Source organism: Chiloscyllium punctatum, chromosome 38 (genome assembly GCF_047496795.1).
Source record: "Chiloscyllium punctatum isolate Juve2018m chromosome 38, sChiPun1.3, whole genome shotgun sequence".
Lineage (NCBI taxonomy): Eukaryota > Metazoa > Chordata > Chondrichthyes > Orectolobiformes > Hemiscylliidae > Chiloscyllium > Chiloscyllium punctatum.
Window position 1 is genome coordinate 10181665 of NC_092776.1, and position 19107 is coordinate 10200771.

Here is a 19107-nt window from a genome sequence, read left to right on the forward strand (position 1 = left end):
TCATGATCTTATTGAATGGAGAGCAGGCTGGAGGGGCAGAGTGGCCTCACCCTGTCCCTCATATGGAAGTTTTCTTTTATTTATTCACAGGATGAGGGCATCACTGGCTAGGCCAGCATTTATTGTCCATCCTTAATTGCCCAGAGGGTAGTTAAGAGTCGAGAGTGTGGTGCTGGAAAAGCACAGCCAGTCAGGCAGCATCCAAGGAGCAGGAGAATCAACATTTTGGGTGTAAGCCCTTTATCAGGAATTTCCTGATGAAGGGCTTATGCCCGAAATGACGATTCTCCTGCTCCTCGGATGCTGCCTGACCTGCTGTGCTTTTCCAGCACCACACTCTGCACTCTGATCTCCAGCATCTGCAGCCCTCACTTTCTCTGAGAGGGTAGTTAAGTGTCAACCCCATTGCTGTGGGCCTGGAGTCACTTGTAGGCCCAGACCAGGATAGGATGGCAGCTTCCTTCCCTAAAGGACATTAATGAACCAGATGGTTTTTTCTGACAATGGATTCCTGGTCGTCATCAAGCTCTTAATTTCAGATTTTATTTGTTGAATTCACATTTCACCATCTGCCGTGGTGGGATTTGAACCAGGATCCCCAGAACTGGGTTCATCTGTATGTTCGTATGGGTACTTCAAGCTGGAGGTGTCCTCCTCCACCCTCTCTCTTGCCAGCAGGGTGGGCTGTAACTCCCTCCATTGCTAAAGAGTGACTGAATGGCTTTGGGAGCTTGCCAGGAATATGAATAGGATAATGTGGAGCAGACAATGTGAGACTGTGACCCACATCTGAACCCGATATCAGCACCCAGCTCCAAATAGAAAGTCCTGCCCACAAATAATGTTGTTTTCCCTTTCTTTCACCTGCCGTCACATTGGATTTCAGACTTGCTGCCCCTTTTGTTCTGCACTCTCAATCTAACGCCCGCTGCTCATTACATCCCCAACTCTGGAAGCCATCCCAGCTCTTCTTCCCAAAGCGGCATTGCAAACCGAGAAAGGAAACAGGGCACACTTCCCTGTCCGACTAGCCAATGTTGGGGGGATGCCTCCGACATCTGTGCGAGGGTGGGGAGTTGCTTGCGTGGAGACTGTGTGAACGTGCACAGTCACACGCCTGAAGCACAGGCTGTCATCTACCCACATGTAATTAAACCAGCCAAAAATTGCTCCTGTATTTAAAGAAACACATTTATAAATAACATCCAGTCGAAAGGCATTGGATTTCACATCATAAGGAACTTGGCCCAAGTGCTGCTTGTGATCTCCTGGAGTTTGGGTTCAACTCACTTTGGGCAGGAGTTCATTTTGTAATGTCTCCAGCAATACGAGACAGGTTTGTTCTTTGGCCAATTATCTCCTGTTACTTCTTGGCAGCTCTTATCACTAACTAGCAGCTGGAAGTCAACATTGCCGAGAGGTGATTTCCCTCTGCCTTAGAGTCTCTACAGAAAGCAGGTCATTGGGCCCATCCGAAGAGCATCCCACTCACCTCCCCCATCACTATAACCTGGTGGGAAACAGTAAAAGGGAACATCAAGAGGTTCTTCATCCTCAAAGGTGTTCAGGAGGCGAGAGAGAGGTGGGGAAATCTGACCCTGCTCCAGGAAAGTATGCACACCCTGCTCCTGCTGCAGACGATGGGGGTCGATGTCACGGAGGACCTCAAGGAGGTGAAGGGCCAGCAAGTGTCGCTCTTTGCCTCAGAAGCCTCAAGATAATCTTCCGCTCCAGGGTCCGCTCGGTGGAGCAGGACGAGACGTGCTCACGTTTCTTCTTCCAGAAGGTGCACAAAGAGAGCTCTGTGCTCAGCAGCCTGAAGGAAGAAGATGGCTCGGTAACATCATCTCAGGCTGACGTCATGAGGATCAGTAAATCCTTCTATGTCAGTCTGTATGACGCGAAGCCGACCGACAACGCAGCCTCCCAGTCATTCCTGTCCTCTATCACGGAGGTCTTAGACGACAGAACACGCCGTCGGTAAAGAGGAGGGCATTTCCTCCCAACCAGGAAACAACGGACCCCCCGAAGTCCACCCTCCACCCAGTGAGAACCAGGAGGTACCCACTGGCAACAGGATACCCAGGCCAGAGGCGCGGCTATCGTTGCCCCCCGACAAACTGACGGCCCATGGGCCCACAAGCTCGACCATCTCCTGTAGCTGCTGAGGTGGGGGATTCCACACTCCTGCAGAAACAGGACTTCGGCTTAAACGTTGGCCAGGAAGGCCATTGTAGAAACACATCACGTAGCCGATTTGATGCTACGCACATTGATGCTGGCAATTCTTATCCCCATTTTAACAGTTTATGAGGTTACAAGTGTCTCACTTCTGATTGGAAGGACTGTGTATTTGAGTCCCACTCCAGGGACACAATTCCAGGCTGTCACTGAGGGGTTGGAGGGGCTGCTTTTCAGATGTGACGTTTCTCTCAAGTGGGTAAAAGATCCATCCAAACATAAACCCCGGTGGTGACCTGGCTAATATTCATTTCTCAACCAACATCAGAAAAAAACAATTATCTGGGTGTTGTCATGTTTTTTTGTGAGATCTTGCTCTGTTCAAAATAGCTGCATATATCCAGCATCACAGCAGCCAATACACATCAGAAAGCTTCATTGTCTGTAAAGTGCTTTGGACAGCCAGAGGCAGGAAGTGCCATGGAAATACAGCATCTGACAAGATATATTCCATTGAAATGTATATTTCACTGGGTGGCTCAGTGGTTAGCACGGCTGCCTCACAGCACCATGGACCCAGGTTCGATACTAGCCTTAGGTGACTGTGTGGAGTTTGCACAGTCTCCCTGTGTCTGCATGGGTTTCCTCCAGGTGCTCCGGTTTCCTCCAACAATCCAAAGATGTGCAGGCCGGGTGAATTGGCCATGGGAAATGCAGGGTTATAGGGTATTGGGTGGGTTGGTATGGGCTGCTTTCACACTGGGCGATACGATGACTCTGTGGTTCGCACTGCTGCCTCACAGTGGCAGGGACTCGGGTTCGATTCCAGCCTCAGGTGACTGTCTGTGTGGAGTTTGTACCTTCTCCCCGTGTTCGCGTGGGTTTCCTCTCACAATCCAAAGATGTGCAGGTCAGGGTGAATTGGGAGAAAGTGAGGACTGCAGATGCTGGAGATCAGAGTCGAGAGTGTGGAGCTGGAAAAGCACAGCAGGTCAGGCAGCATCCGAGGAGCAGGAGAATCGACGTTTCGGGCATAAGCTCTTTGTCAGGAATGAGGCTTGTGGGCTGGGGGGCTGAGAGATAAATGGGAGGGAGTGGGGGTGGGGGTGGGGGTGGGGTTGGGGGGAAGGTAGCTGGGAATATGATAGGTAGACAAAGGTGGGGCGAAGATGGGAAAGATGATATGGTGGCTCAGTGGTTGACACTGCTGCCTCACAGCGTCAGGGACCCTCTTGACCTGTCCATCATCTTTCCCATCTATCCTCTCCACCCTCCTCTCTGACCTATCACCTTCAACCCTACCTTTATCTACCTATCGCATTCCCAGCCACCTTCCCCCCAGCCCTACCCCCCTCCCATTTATCTCTCAGCCCCTTGGCCCACAAGCCTCATTCCTGATGAAGGGCCTATGTCGGAAATGTCGATTCTCCTGCTCCTCGGATGCTGCCTGGCCTGCTGTGCTTTTCCAGCACCACACTCTCAAGGTTAGGATGAACTGACCATGCTAAATTGCCCAGTGTGTTCAGGGATGTGTAGGTCAGGAGCATTAGTCAGGAGTAAGTGTAGAGTAATAGGGCAGGGATGGGATTTGGGTGAGTTACTCTTCTGAGGGTCGGTGTGGACTTGTTGGGCCGAAGGGCCTGTTTCCACACAGTAGGGATTCTGTTCTATTCTATTCTGTGTGGATTCTACGAAACTGAAGGAGGCGCTGATGCTGTTTGAGCTGACAGTGAGTATTTTCTTTTAATAATTTGTGTTTAACCTCTGTTTGTCTCACAGCAACCCCTGGTTCGGCTAAAGGGCGGAGCGCAGACGGGCGAAGGGAGAGTGGAAGTCCTGAAGAATGGCAAATGGGGAACAGTCTGCGATGACCGATGGAACCTTCTGTCAGCCAGCGTCGTGTGCCGTGAGTTGGGTTACGGCTCCGCCAGGGAGGCGCTTCCTGGAGCTCGGCTCGGGCAAGGTCAGTGTCACCCGGCGAAACGCGGATCAAAGCCCACATTCCGACTTTGCCTCCCACCCCAGTGACATTCTCAGTTTACTACTCTCCCCCTTGGTTCAGATCACCACTAACCACCCCCACCCCTCCCCCCCCATCCCCAACCTGGGCTGTTTTTCCATTACCTATGACCATCTGAGATAGAAATATAAGGAAGTACTGTTGCGACTATACAAGGTATTGGTGACCCCGTACCTGGGGTATTGTGCACAGTTTTGGGAAAGGTGTTGTGGCATTGGAGGCAGTTCAGAGGAGGTTCACTGGATTCATCCCAGAGATGAGGGGTTTGTTGTATGAAGAGTGATTGAACAGTTTAGGCTGTACTCTCTGGAATTTAAAAGAACGAGGGGAGATCAAATGGAAGTATTCAAGATGATTAAAAGGTGTGGATAAAATAGACAAAAAGTGAATGCTTCCTAGGACGAGAGGTCATAGTCTTAGGATAAAGGGTAGCAAATTTAAAACAGAGTTGAGGAGAAACTGCATCTCCCAAAGGGTTGTGAATCTGTGGAATTTGCTGTGCCAAAGTGTGATGCATGCTGGGATAGTGAGTAAATTTAAGGAGGAGTTAGATTTTTAATTGGTAATGGGTTGATGGGATATGGAGGCATGATCGAATGGCAGAGCAGACCTGATGGTCTAATTCTGCTCCTATATCTTATAAACTTATAAGGTGCATTGCAAAAGGAGGCCATCCAGCCCATCATTGTGGTACTAGCTCAATGACAGAGCTGCCCATGCTGCCCTGCCCTCTGCTCAATGTCTCACTCTTTCTCCCTCTTCGTTAAGATCTTCTTCCAGAAATGTTTTTGGTCCCTAATATTGCCTCATAAGACGCGAATCACTCTGCTTTAGGAAGGATGCTGTTAAACTGGTGAGGGTGCAGAAAAAACTTCCAAGGATATTACTGAGACTGGAGGGTTTGAGTTATAAAGAGAGGATGAATGCACTGGGGCTGTTTTCCCTGGAGCGTCGGAGGCTGAGGGGTGACCTTATAGAGGTTTATAAAATCATGAGGGGCATGGATAGGATAAACAGACAAGGTCTTTTCCCTGGGGTGGGGGAGTCCAGAACTAGAGGGCTTAGGTTTAGGGTGAGAGGGGAAAGATTTAAAATCTAAAGGGCAACTTTTTCACGCAGAGGGTGGTGTGTGCATGGAATGAGCTGTCAGAGGAGGTGGTGGAGGCTGGTACAATTACAGCATTTAAAAGGCATCTGGATGGGTGTGTGAATAGGAAGGGTTTGCATGGATATGAGCCAGGTGCTGTCAAATCGGACAAGATTCATTTAGAGTATCTGGTCGGCATGGTCGAGTTGGACTGAAGGGTCTGTTTCCGTGCTGTGTGGCTCTGTTTTAAGTTTTGAATTCATGGGGTTAGTGAGATGGAGAACTGGAGAGCTGTAAGGAGAGAAGTCCAGAGCGTAGGGGTGAGGAGGTTGAAGGCGTGGGGATCACTGACCAAAGATTAGAAGCAAGAAAGCCCATGAGGTGGGAATGCAAGAAGTGCACTTATCTCACAGGGTTGTAAGGCTGGAGGGTGTACAGAGATAAGGAGGGGACGGCACCATGGAGGGATTTGAAAACAAGATGGAAATTGATTAAATTCCCTACAGTGCGGAAACAGGCCCTTCGGCCCAACCAGTCCACACCGACCCTCTGAAGAGAAAACCACCCAGCTGCATGCCCCTCTGACTAGCACCGAGCACAATGGGCAATTTAGCACGGCCAATTCACCTAACCTGCACATCTTTAGACTGTGGGAGGAAACCGGAGAAAGAGGAAACCCACGCAGACAATGTGCAAACTCCACACAGACAGCTGCCCGAGGTTGGAATTGAACCTGGAACCCTGGCACTGTGAGGCTGCAGTGCTAACCACTGAGCCACCATGCGGCAAGATCATGACGTCGCTTGACTGAGAGCTAATGTTGTTCAGATGTGAAAGGTGAACGGGAGTTGGACAAAGTAAGATACGGGGCATCAGAGTGCCCTCAGTTTACAGACGATAGAAAGTGGGTGCCAAGCCAGGAGTGTGTTGAGATGGTGAAATCGAGAGGGGGCAAAGGTGTGAGTGGCAGATTAGATAGATCCAAAAGGAAACGTCTGGAATGCTGTCCCAATGGGGCTGGACGAGAGCGGAGAGACGTTGAGCGAAGAGGGCAGGCTCGACCTCCTCGAAGGTCACAGATGGTTCCAGAAGAGTTCATCACTGTTTTGATTACTCCCTGCTCTCTCACCTTGAGAAGAGCAGAGAATGGAGGGAGAATGAGAAGGAAAGAAAGAATTCTATTTATATAGCACCTGCCATGTCCTTAGGATGCTCGAGAACAGTCAGGGTCTGGGACAGGGCAATATGTCAGGGTTAGATTATTAGAGGGGGCGTGGGTGTTGTTCCTGGGTCAGGGGACAGGGCGAAGAAGGGTTTGGGTAGGGGTACAGTGTTCCTGGGTCAGGGGACAGGTTGGGAAGGGGGTTGGGGTGGGGGTTGCTACAGTGTTCGGGAACAGAGTACAGGGTGAGGAAGTGGGCGGGGTAGGGGGTTAGTGGGGGGTGTTAGTGTTCCTGGGTCAGGGTACAGAGTGAGAAGGGGGCTGGGGTGGGGGGAGGGGGGAGTGGTGTGAGGGCACTAGACGTCCAGGCCAGGAGCAGCATCTGGACCCGTGATTGTGTCCAGTTTGGCGTGTCTCAATATGCTGTTGTGAAGGCGGAAAGGTGGCAGCCAATTTGCACACAGTAAGATCCCATAAACAGTAATCTTACAACATTATTAAAACAAAGAACTGTGATGCTGGAGATCTGAAACAAATTGAGACATTACTGGAGAAACTCAGCAGGTCTTGCAGTGTCAGTGGAGAGAGAAAGCAGAGTCAACTTGTCGTGTCAAAACCGTTCTGATGAAGAGTCACTGGACCTGAAATGTTAACTCTGCTTTCTTCCCACAGCCAGTAATTTCTGTTTTAGATTAGATTTCTGTTTTCAATCTCATAATTTACTCCACTTGCCCACGTACGCGAAGGCTGAGGGGTGACCTCATAGAAGTTTATAAAGACATGACGGACATGGATAGGATAAATAGACAAAATCTTTTCTCTGGGGTGGGAGAGTCCAGAACTAGAGGGCATAGGTTTAGGGTGAGAGGGGAAAGATATAAAAGGGACCAAAGGGGTAACTTTTTCACGTAGAGGGTGATACATGTATGGAATGCGCTGCTAGAGGAAGTGGTGGAGGCTGGTACAATCACAGCATCTGGATGGGTATATGAATAGGAAGGGTTGGAGGGTTATAGGCCAAGTGCTGGAAAACGGGACATGATTGGGTTAGGATATCTGATCAGCATGGACGAAGGGTCAGTTTCCATGCTGTACATCACGATGACTCTATGAGGTACTGTTCCTGAGTGAAGTTATTAACATTGCATGCTGGATTGTGGCCAGTAAGACACTGCGTTGTCATGGCTACCAAGAATTGGACATAACTGCTGGATGGGTGGTGGCAGAAGGCGGGTGCATATGGCTCAGTGGTTAGCACTGCTGCTAGGGACCTGGGTTCGATTCCAGCCTCAGGCAACTGTCTATGTGGAGTTTGCACATTCTCCCATGTCTCCATGGGTTTCCTCCGGGTGCCCCGGTTTCCTCCCACAATAGAAAGATATGTGGCTTAGGTGGTCTGGGTGTGCTAAATTACCCATAGTGTCCAGGGGTGTGTGGGTTAGCCACTGGAAATGCAGAGTTACAGGGGTGGGGTGGGTCTGGGTGGGATACTCTTCAGAGAGTTGGTGTGACCTTGGGTATCTCGATGTGAAGTGCTACACTGAGTATATGGGTTGGTGTGACAGAGATACACCGGGCAGTCAGACCTGATTTTTCATGCTGACGTCTCGTGCTTTTTGTATATTTTTCTTTATTTTTGTTCAGGAGGAAGTGGGCATTGGAAAGCAGGATTGGCAATAATGGCTCGGTTGCCCAGAGAAAGTTTGCGAAGGAAGGGGAATTGCTGGGTGATTTCAGTGAGCAGTTCAGAGTCAAGCCCTCTCATGTGGGATTGGCCTCACCAGGCACCCAGACTATGAGAGGAGAGAAAACATCAGTCCCTGAATAGATAGTCGTTAAAGTATTTGGGTGGGTGAAGTCAACAGAAATCATTGTGGTTTCTGGCTCTCCGACATCTTCCTGCATTCTAAATATAAGCAATGGGATTGTTGTTTTTATTTAAATGACATTAATTATAGAGTCACAGAGATGTACAGCACAGAAACAGACCCTTCGGTCCAACTCGTCCAGGCCGACCAGTTATCCTAAATCAATCTAGTCCCATTTGCCAACACTTGGCCCATATCCCTCCAAACCCTTCCTATTTATATACCCATCCAACTGCTTTTTAAATGTTGCAATTGTACCAGCCTCCACTACTTCCTCTGGCAGCTCATCACCCACTGTGTGAAAGTTTTGCCCCTTAGTCCCTTTTATATCTTTTCCCCTCACCCTAAACCTATGCCCTCTAGTTTTGGACTCCACCAACCCAGGGAAAATACCATGTCTATTCCCCCTATCCGTGCCCCTCATGATTTTATAAACCTCTATAAGGTCACCCCTCAGCCTCCGGTGCTCCAGGGAAAACGACTCCAGACTATTCAGCCTTTTCCCTGTGGTTCAAACCCTCCAACCCTGGCAACATCCTTGTGAATCTTTTCTGAACCCTTTCAAGTTTCACAACATCTTTCCGAATAAATACTGTTCAGGACACTAGGACAACCTCTTCCACATTTCGTCAAAATGGTATCTCGGATAGTTAACGAGTCTGTCAGAGGGCAGCCAGGGCCTGGGTTGAAAGACTCTGACAATGCAGCGCTCTCTCCATCTGGGATCCAGTGCAAAAGACCCTCAAAGCCTTACCCCTTCACTCTGTCTCTGATGTTGCTGCTGATACCCCTTTGTGGGGCAATCCTTCTAGCTGTGCATAACATACACTGTTCTGAAGCATTCACCCACACTGCCTTTACTGTGATCTAAGGCAAAGAGAAATGGCGGGCTTTAGTTTGAATTTAGGGAGTGTCTAGAACTCGGGATGGCTTTGTAAAAACAAGGGATGGCCCATTTAACACAGAGATAAGATTTTTCTTCTCATGCAGGTATCCTGAACCTTTGTAGAGTTCCCTTCCTCAAAAAGGCTTCCTCTGGATACAGACTCTCTGAGTATTTTCAGGCTGAGGTGAATGGTTATCAGGGGTAGGCAGGGACCCTGAGAACCATCAGGAGAAATAAGATTATATTGAATGGCTGAACAGGCCGGAGAGGCAGAATGGCCCACTCCTGCTCCTCCATTCCCTGTGTTTGCTGTTTACATGTAAAAATAGTGAGATCAAATAGTGAATTGGAAACCTATTTGTCTGGCTAGGGTGGGAAACTCTGTGGTGTTCTTTTTAAAAACTACTTGTTGGACGTTTGAGAAATGTTTTTCTGGGGATTGGGACATATTTTTGGTTTCTCGAGCATTGGATGAATGATTTATTGTCACATATATCAAGGGAGATACAGTGAAAATTGTTCAGTCGCCACAATCTGGCACCATTTTGAGATACAAAAGAATTAGGAAAAGTACTGAGATAGAGTTCATCTTCATGACCCTGGGCTCCAAACACGACTCCAGGACTTATGCAACAGTCCCCACTCTGGGCCCACTGAGTCAGGAGTCCCCACTCCAGTCATGAGATTTATTCATGGGCTGTTGGTACCACTGGCAATGCCAACATTTACTGCACATTCCTAAGTTAAGAGTCAGCCATCTTACTGTGGATCTGGAGTCATAGGTAGGCCTGACCAGGTAAGGTTGACTGTACTGTGTCATTAAAGTCTTACCAGACCATAGGGCTGCTCTCTCGTTCGAGAGAGGTGAGTGGTGGTGGTTTACTTTGACAGCCAGCAGACCCTCAGGTGAGGGAAGAGGTTGAGAAAGAACCTCAAGGTTATGGTAATCTCACACCGGTGATAGGAATCGAACCCACGCCGTTGGCATCACACTGCTCTGTAAACTGACAATCCAACCAACTGAGCTAAACCGATTCCCAAGGGTAGGAGATTTACTTCCCTCAAGGACACTAGTGAGGCAGGTTTTTCAACAATCAACAGAGGGCATCTAGTTTCATTAGATTTGTTTTGTTTTTAAACTTGGATTTTTATTGAATTTTGATTTCAGTATCTACATGGTGGGCTTTGAACTCACATCCCAGAATATTAGCTGGGGGGTGCTGGATCACTGGCCCAGTGACAATACCACTACACCACCACGTCCCCTCATGACTGCTTGCACCATCTCCAACACTGGCCTTACTGCATAGTTAACAAACTCAAAACATGGTCCGTGCAGCGGGGAAGGGGGGGTGGTTCTGCTTGTGCTCTGGACTCAGTAATCGCTCAGGAAGCTTGATGGGAAAGGAACATCATTTGTGGTTGAACCCCAAAATACAGCCAGTACTTGTGATGTGCAAAACTAGTCCCATCCCAGAACAAAAGAATCTGCAGATGCATCCCTGGGTCCAATCCCTGTGCTATTACACACTACTGAGTGGCTGTCCCATCACAAAAATCACCGGGACTTTTATTTCCTATTAGCTACCACCAGAAATCACCTGTGTAGCCAATCAAATATTTACAAGTAAAGCCCATTATGGGCAATGCAAGCCATCTGGGTCTCCTTTATAAAGGGTTCAGGTGATAAGTTCCAGCTAGGCAAGCCATTGCCTGTTACTAAGGGAACTCCTACTCAATGAGCTTCATGTGGAGATTATTAGTGAGTCCCCATGGGCCTTGTGGAGGTTATCATAGTGCCACACCCCATAATGCACTGGGCCAAGGTGTACCCCAAAGTTGTGATGTCATCAAAGGGGGTGCTGGAATGGGAATGGCTACATTGACCTGTCAAGGTAGTTCTGCTGTTTTTATTGTCCCTGTCTCAGTTTTACAATTCCCTCAATGACCAAACTAGATACATGTACTTTTGCTCCCCTTTAAAAAATGCCTTGTGTTTCTGTAGCATTTCCCTTACCCACACTGTAGAGGGGGGTGGGGGAGTTATAGAGTCGTAGAGATCTACAGCATGGAAACAGGCCCTTTGGCTTAACTTGCTAATGCCACCCAGTTTTCACAATTAAACCAGTCCCATTTGCCTGTGTTTGGTCCATATCCCTCCATCCCTATCCCATCCAGATACCTCAATGGTTTTTAAATGACAAAATTGTACATGCCTCTAACACTACTTTGACAGCCTGTTCCAGACACTCACCATCTCTGTATGAAAGAATTACCCCTCTGGACCCTTTTGCATCTCTCCCTTCTCACCTGAAACCAATGCCCTCGAGTTTGAGACCCCCCTGGGGAAAAGCTGTTGGCTATCTGCCTTATCAATGCCACTCATGATTTTGTAGACCCCTGTAAGGTCGTCCCTCTGTCTCCTATGCTCCAGGGGGAATTGTCCCAGCCTATCCGAACATCATCTTGTAACTCAAACCACCCAAACTCTCCTTATAACTCTGACAGTTGGTTAGCTCAGTTGGCTCGGCAGCTGGTTTATAATGGGGTAAAAACAATGGCTGCAGATGCTGGAAACCAGCTTCTGGATTAGTGGTGCTGGAAGAGCACAGCAGTTCAGGCAGCATCCAAGGAGCAGCGAAATCGACGTTTCGGGCAAAAGCCCTTCATCAGGAATAAAGGCGGTGAGCCTGCACGCTTCAGGCTCACCGCCTTTATTCCTGATGAAGGGCTTTTGCCCGAAACATCGATTTCACTGCTCCTTGGATGTTGCCTGAACTGCTGTGCTCTTCCAGCACCACTAATCCAGAAGCTGGTTTATAATGCAGAGTGACGAGCAACAGCCTGGGTACCATTTCTGCCCTGTCTAAGGTTATCATGAGGACTCTCCCTTCACCTCCCAGGTTAACCTACTGCCTGTTATCCCTAGCTCGTAAGAGAGCAGCTCTCTGGTGTCTGGTGAATTGGCCTCTTTTACCTTTGAAGTTCAGCCACTGCCATAATGTAGGAAACAAGCAGTAATGTGACAATGAGCAGGCAATGATTTCTGATGTGGATTGAAGGAGAAATATTAAGTGATACAACACAAGCCCATTGTCTTGGAAAGCTGGTTCTTTGTCAGAGCTTTGTCCCACTCTCCTCCTTCTCTGTAACGTTATCCTTCAATGATTGACAGGGAGGGCGGACTGGTGTCGCCGGACTAGTATCAGAGGTCCAGCTTGCTGCTCTGCAGTTAGGGGTTCAAACCCCACCACAGCAGCTGGGACAATTTCAGTTTCAAGTCTGAGGTATAATCAGAGCTGATAATGTGTTGCTGGAAAAGCGCAGCAGGTCAGGCAGCATCCAAGGAACAGGAGAATCAACGTTTCGGGCATGAGCCCTTCTTCAGGAATGAGGAGAGTGTGCCAAGCAGGCTAAGATAAAAGGTAGGGAGGAGGGACTTGGGGGAGGGGCGGTGGAAATGTGATAGGTGGAAGGAGGTTAAGGTGAGGGTGATAGGCTGGGGTGGGGGTGGAGAGGTCAGGAAGAAGATTGCAGGTTAGGAAGGTGGTGCTGAGTTCGAGAGTTGGGATTGAGACAAGGTGGGGGTAGGGGAAATGAGGAAACTGGAGAAATCTGAGTTCATCCCTTGTGGTTGGAGGGTTCCTAGGCGGAAGATGAGGCGCTCTGCCTCCAGCCGTCGTGTTGCTATGGTCTGGCGATGGAGGAGGCCAAGGACCTGCATGTCCTTGGTGGAGTGGGAAGGGGAGTTGAAGTGTTGGGCTACGGGGTGGTTGGGTTCGTTGGTGCGGGTGTCCCAGAGGTGTTCTCTGAAACGTTCTGCAAGTAGGCAGCCTGTCTCCCTAATATAGAGGAGGCCACATCGGGTGCAGCGGATGCAGTAAATGATGTGTGTGGAGGTGCAGTTGAATTTGTGGCAGATATGGAAGGATCCCTTGGGGTCTTGGAGGGAAGTAAGGGGGGAGGTGTGGGCGCAAGTTTTGCATTTCTTGCGGTTGCAGGGGAAGGTGCCGGGAGTGGAGGTTGGGTCGGTGGGGGGTGTGGACCTGACGAGGGAGTCACAGAGGGAATGGTTTTTTCGGAATGCTGATAGGGGAGGGGAGGGAAATATATCCCTGGTGGTGGGGTCCATTTGGAGGTGGCGGAAATGACAAAGGATGATACAATGTATCTGGAGGTTGGTGGGGTGGTAGGTGAGGGCCAGTGGAGTTCTGTCCTGGTGGTGATTGGAGGGGCGGGGCTCAAGGGCGGAGGAGCGGGAAGTGGAGGAGATGCGGTGGAGAGCATCGTCAACCACGTCTGGGGGGAAATTGCGGTCTTTGAAGAAGGAGGCCATCTGGGTTGTTCGGTATTGGAACTGGTCCTCCTGGGAGCAGATGCGGCAGAGACAAAGGAATTGGGAATATGGGATGGCGTTTTTACAGAGGGCAGGGTGGGAGGAGGTGTAGTCTGGGTAACTGTGGGAGTCGGTCGGTTTATAGTAAATGTCCATGTTGATTCGGTCACCCGAGATAGAAATGGAGAGGTCTAGGAAGGGGAGGGAGGAGTTTGAGACGGTCCAGGTAAATTTGAAGTCGCGGTGGAAGGTGTTAGTAAAGTGGATGAACTGTTCAACCTCCTCGTGGGAGCACAAGGCAGCGCCGATACAGTCATCGATGTGGTGGGGGGTGGTTTCCTCATTTCCCCTCCCCCCACCTTGTCTCAGTACCAACCCTCGAACTCAGCACCACCTTCCTAACCTACAATCTTCATCCTGACCTCTCCACCCCCACCCCCACTCCAGCCTAACACGCTCACCTTATCACCCTCACCTTAACCTCCTTCCACCTATTGCATTTCCAACGCCCCTCCTCCCTACCTTTTATCTTAGCCTGCTTGGCACACTTTCCTCATTCTGGATTAGTGGTGCTGGAAGAGCACAGCAGTTCAGGCAGCATTCCTGAAGAAGGGCTCATGCCCGAAACGTCGATTCTCCTGCTCCTCGGATGCTGCCTGACCTGCTGTGCTTTTCCAGCAACACATTTTCAGCTCTGATCTCCAGCATCAGCAGTCCTCACTTTCTCATATGAGATATAATCAGGTATGGTATCTACAATTCATGTCCCTTTGGGTAAGGAAGTCTGCTGCCCTTACCTAGTCTGGCCTCCATGTGACTCCAGACCCACAGCGATGTGGTTGACTCTTAACTGCCCTGTGAAACCACCCAACAAACCATTCAGTTCAGGGGGCTGGGTGACAAATGCTGGTCCAGCCAATGATTCCGTGAGTGAATAAACGCCAGTCTGAAGTTTTGATTGTCGATGCTTCCATCGCCCTTTCATGCACTGTGTTCCAGGTCAGACTAACTCGCTGTGTAAAAGTCACCTCGTTGTACCCTCTTTACGATTGCTGGCCGGGAGTGAACAGTGTCTGACTTTCCAGGAATTGATGATGTGGCCCAACACCTCATCAATCTGAAAGAAAACTGCTGATTTGAAAGCCATAATCTATATTGGGTTAATTAGAACCTTTTCCAAATAAACGGCTGTGGGTGTTTTTTAAGTATAATGTTTTGCTTATTGGATAGCATTCCTTCAAGATATATAATTGCTGGGATAAATGGCTGTCATTGCCATAGCAACACGCCTGTCAGTACAATTTGCTACATTGGTATGTAGCAACCCAGTCTGTGGTGCCAGTGTTTATTTGAGGACACATTTATATCTGTGTCCAGTTGTAGCTCTATGCGACCTTTAAGCCCTGGCAATACACTGAACATGTCATAGAGTTGTAGGGCACAGAAACAGACCCTTTGATCCAACTCGTCCATGGAGACCATGGATATGCTACATATATCTAGTCCCATTTGCCAGCATTTGGCCCATATCTCTCTAAACCCTTCCCATTCATGTAATTGTTCCAGCCTCCACCACTTCCTCTTGGCAGCTCATTCCATACACGCACCACCCTCTACCTGAAAATGTTGCCCCTTAGGTCACTTTTTGAATCTTTGCCGTCTCACCTTAAACCTAATCCCTCTAGATCTGGTCTCCCCCCACCCCAGAGAAAAGACCTTCTACATAAAACTATCAGTTTCTTTTATGGACATCCCCTTACTTTAGTAACTTGACATAATTTGTCCATTCACAGATGGCCCCTTAACAGTATTTCAACTAACTGCCTGCACCGGTTCAGAACGGGTTAGGCTGTCTACAAAGCACAGGCCAGTCAGAAGTTTAGAATGCTGCTTCATATGAACCAACTCCAAGCTGTAATTGAATCATAATTGATTTCTCAGACAGTCTTAAGGTGAATGAATTGTAAAGCAACCAGCAATTGTTGAGATCATTTTCCTTCATTTGGGCAGCAAGGGGGTCAAGGATTACAGAGGGAGCTCATAGCCAACACCAGTGGAAGCCACAATCAGATTGGCCCCAATTGAACTGAAAGACAGAGAGGGCTATAAGCATCTACTCTGGTTCACCATTCTCATGTTGTCATGTTCCCCCACACTGGGTGGATCAGCAGAGGTTTGGGTGTTTCCCGTAGATTATCATTCTGCAAGCTTTCAGGAACATTGACAGCTCCAAACGTGACTTTATCAACACCATGGAGTACACTTGGGGCGATCTCCTCAGAGGTTTGCTCGATCCACCCTGGGCCATAGCAGTGCCAGATATTTGGCTTGAACAGACAAAAGAGAATGATCTAGATCTTTGCTGTTTGCTTTAGGCTTGAACCGAGAGTGAGGTACTATCCTGATTGGATCAGCGACTCCCGGCTGCTAAGTTATGGCATTGTCAACGGGGAGCGACAGAGCCTCCCTCAGTATGAGAGGGACAAATGAGGGGCAGTGACATCTCACTCCCAGACAGCTCCAGCAGACCCTCACTCCTCGTCCCCGCTCACCTCAACACCTCCAGTAGACCATCACTACCCATCCACACACCCCAACGTCTCCAGCAGACCCTCACTCCCTATCCCTACACCCCAACAGCTCCAGCAGACCCTCACTCCCCATCCACACACCTCAACAACTCCAGCAGACCCTCACTCCCCATCCACACACCCCATCAGCTCCATTAGACCCTCACCCCCTATCCCCTCACCCCCCAATAAATCCAGCGGACCCTCACTCCCCCTCCCACTGCCTGACACCTCCAGCAGCCCCTCTGTTCACATCCCCAATGCCATAGCTTTACGTAAATTGTCACACAATTGCCCTGACTGGAGGTTCGGTTTGAGACCGGGGTTAAAAGAAGCAGGGGTGAAATAGTCAGCATTCCTTACAAATGTATTCTCCAAAGGCAACAGTAGTACTAATTGGAACATTTCTGAGCATGTTGGGGGAGGCAGCAATTTTAATCGAGAGATCAAATGACTGGAGATTATTCTACATGATCTAGTTGAAAGCAAATTCTGATGGTCTCCGAATACCGTCATCCTGCTCAAGGGTGAAAATTTGTAACAACCCTGATGTGGGAATTAAAATTACCATCAACCCATCTGGGTTAGCCAGCATTCCTCTGTAATTGACTCAGTCACTCTGGGAAACCACAGGCCCTTGCCGTCATCCTTAACCTTTATTCCTGAGCGTTAGCTCTTTCTTCTTCAGCGAATCACATATCTCCAGTTGAGTGGTCACAAAGATGCAGGTCAATGAAGCAGAAATGCGGAAGACATCGAATTAATGAGAAAAATGTCCTTCTGCTCCCTCCTCCTTAATCTTCTCATTGCACTCGACATACGTTAATTATGTTCTCATGTCCTCTAATCACACGCGATTCATCTGCGGGCGTCTGAGTTATGTAGGACCCTAGTCACGAGTATAGACTCGGAATCATGTCATTTTTATATGTTTCTGGGGTCTTTCTCAATGACGGAGTGGATAATTACATGGCCTGGCATAGCTGCCGAGTCATAATGATCAGACAAGTCTGAGGGGACACTCTCCATCTCTGCTGAAGTAAATGAAAGCTTCCCTTTCCAATTTTCTGCCAAACAGGTCTACTCTGGCAGTTCTGCTGCGTTTAAGCCACCACCTAACTAATTTCAGCGACATCAGCTCCTCCTCCCTCCTGTGCTAACCCATCTCTACCTCAGTGGCCTCAATGATCTCTCAATATGAAGTGCATTTCAACCACCTATTTTCAGGCCATGACTCTAAAACAACAGAAGGCATGATCACAGAATCCCAACAGTGTGGAACCAGGCCATTTGGCCCAACAAGTCCACACCGACCCTCCAAAGAGTAACCTACCCAAACCCATTCCCCTACCCTATTACTCTACATTTATTCCTTACTCATGCACCTAACCTACACATCCCTGAACATTGTGGGCAACTTAGCACGGCCAATCCACCTAACCTGCACATCTTTGGGTTGTGGGAGGAAACCAGAGCACCTGGAGGAAACCCACGCAGACACGAGGAGAATGTGTAAGCTGCTCACAGACAGTCACCCAAGGCTGGAATCAAACCTGGGTCCATGGTGCTGTGAGGCAGCAGTGCTAACCACTGAAGAACTGAGGACCTTAAGTGCACTACGACTGGTGAGACCAGTGTTCACTGTTGTAATGTTAGAATCTCAGCAACCAATTTACATGCCGCAAGCTCTCGCCGATGTGAAAATGGCCAGATCATCTGTATTTCTATGATTTGGTTAAGGGATAAGTGTTGGCAAGGAGACCGGAGGACACCCCCCCCCCCACCCCCTCCCCCCATCCGACCTTTCATAGGAACTTTCATTGTCACCCAAGATGGCGGACAATGTCTTATAGCAAAGGCTAACCAGGTTGGGACTCTATTTGCTGGAGTTTAGAATGAGAGGTGATCTCATTGAAGCATACAGGACTCTTAAGGGGCTTGACAGGAAAATGCTGAGAGGATATTTCCATCACAGGAGAGTCTAGGACAAGAGAGCGTGGTCTCAGAATAAAAGGGCACCAATTTAAGACTGAGGTGAGGAGGAACATTTGTCCTTCAGAGGGTTTGGAATCTTTGGAATTCCTTGCCACAGAGATCTGTAGGGGCAGAGTCCTTGCTGAGAGAGAGAGAGAGATTCTTGATCAGTCGGGGAATCAACATTTACAGGGAAAGGGCAGGAAAATGTTAGATCAGCCATGATTCTGTTTGGAAGGCAGGGCAGGCTTGAGGGGCTGATTGGCTTACTCCTGTTCCTTAAGCTGTTGGGTACAGCCTCCTGTGGGAGTTGGCACCCCCTGACAGTGCAGGACTCCTTCAGTACTGGTGCTGGGACTGGAATCTTTCCTTCCACGCCAAGGGGTGTTGAGGGGAGGTGGGGAATTTAATTGTTCAGGCAGTAGTAGGAGAAAGTGAGGACCACAGATGCTGGAGGTCAGAGTCAAAGAGTGTGCTCAGGTCAGGCTGCATCCGAGGAGCAGGAGAGTCGACATTTCGAGTATAAACTCTTCATCAGGAATGTATATGGGGCATCCACTTCCCTTCACCTTTGCCTGATACAGTGTGTTGTGGGAGGAGCCCTGGGTCATTGTCATAACTGAGGGCGGCATGGTGGCTCAGTGGCTAGCACTGCAAACTCACAGGGCCAGGGCTCAGGGTTCAATTCCAGCCTTGGGCGACTCCTCTGTGTGGAGTTTGTACATTCTACCCATGTCCGTGTGGGTTTGCTCTGGTTTCCTCCAACAATCCAAAGATGTGAAGGTTAGGTGAATTGACCATGCTGAATTGTCCGCAGTGTACAGGGATGTATGATAGGTCAGGCAGCATCCGAGGAGCAGGAAAATCGACATTTCAGGCAAAAGCCCTTCATTAGGAATGAAGGCAGGGAGCCTCTGGGGTGGAGAGATAAGTGGGAGGGGAGGGGGGTGGGGCTGGGGGTGTCCTGAAACAAACTCGCCTTCCCACTTATCCGTTCGTTCGACCCTCCTCTCTATCACCTTC

General features: G+C 49.1%; 1 protein-coding gene across 3 annotated transcripts in view; it reads left to right on the forward strand.

The window, feature by feature from the left end:
* The window catches only part of loxl4 (lysyl oxidase-like 4), a 131572-nt gene that overhangs the window by 64479 nt on the left and 47986 nt on the right, over positions 1 to 19107 (forward strand). For all 3 annotated transcript variants that reach the window (XM_072557141.1, XM_072557142.1, XM_072557144.1), the window contains exon 7: positions 3961 to 4144. In XM_072557141.1, the coding sequence (XP_072413242.1) occupies positions 3961 to 4144 (184 nt within the window). The remainder of the gene's footprint in view (positions 1 to 3960; positions 4145 to 19107) is intronic.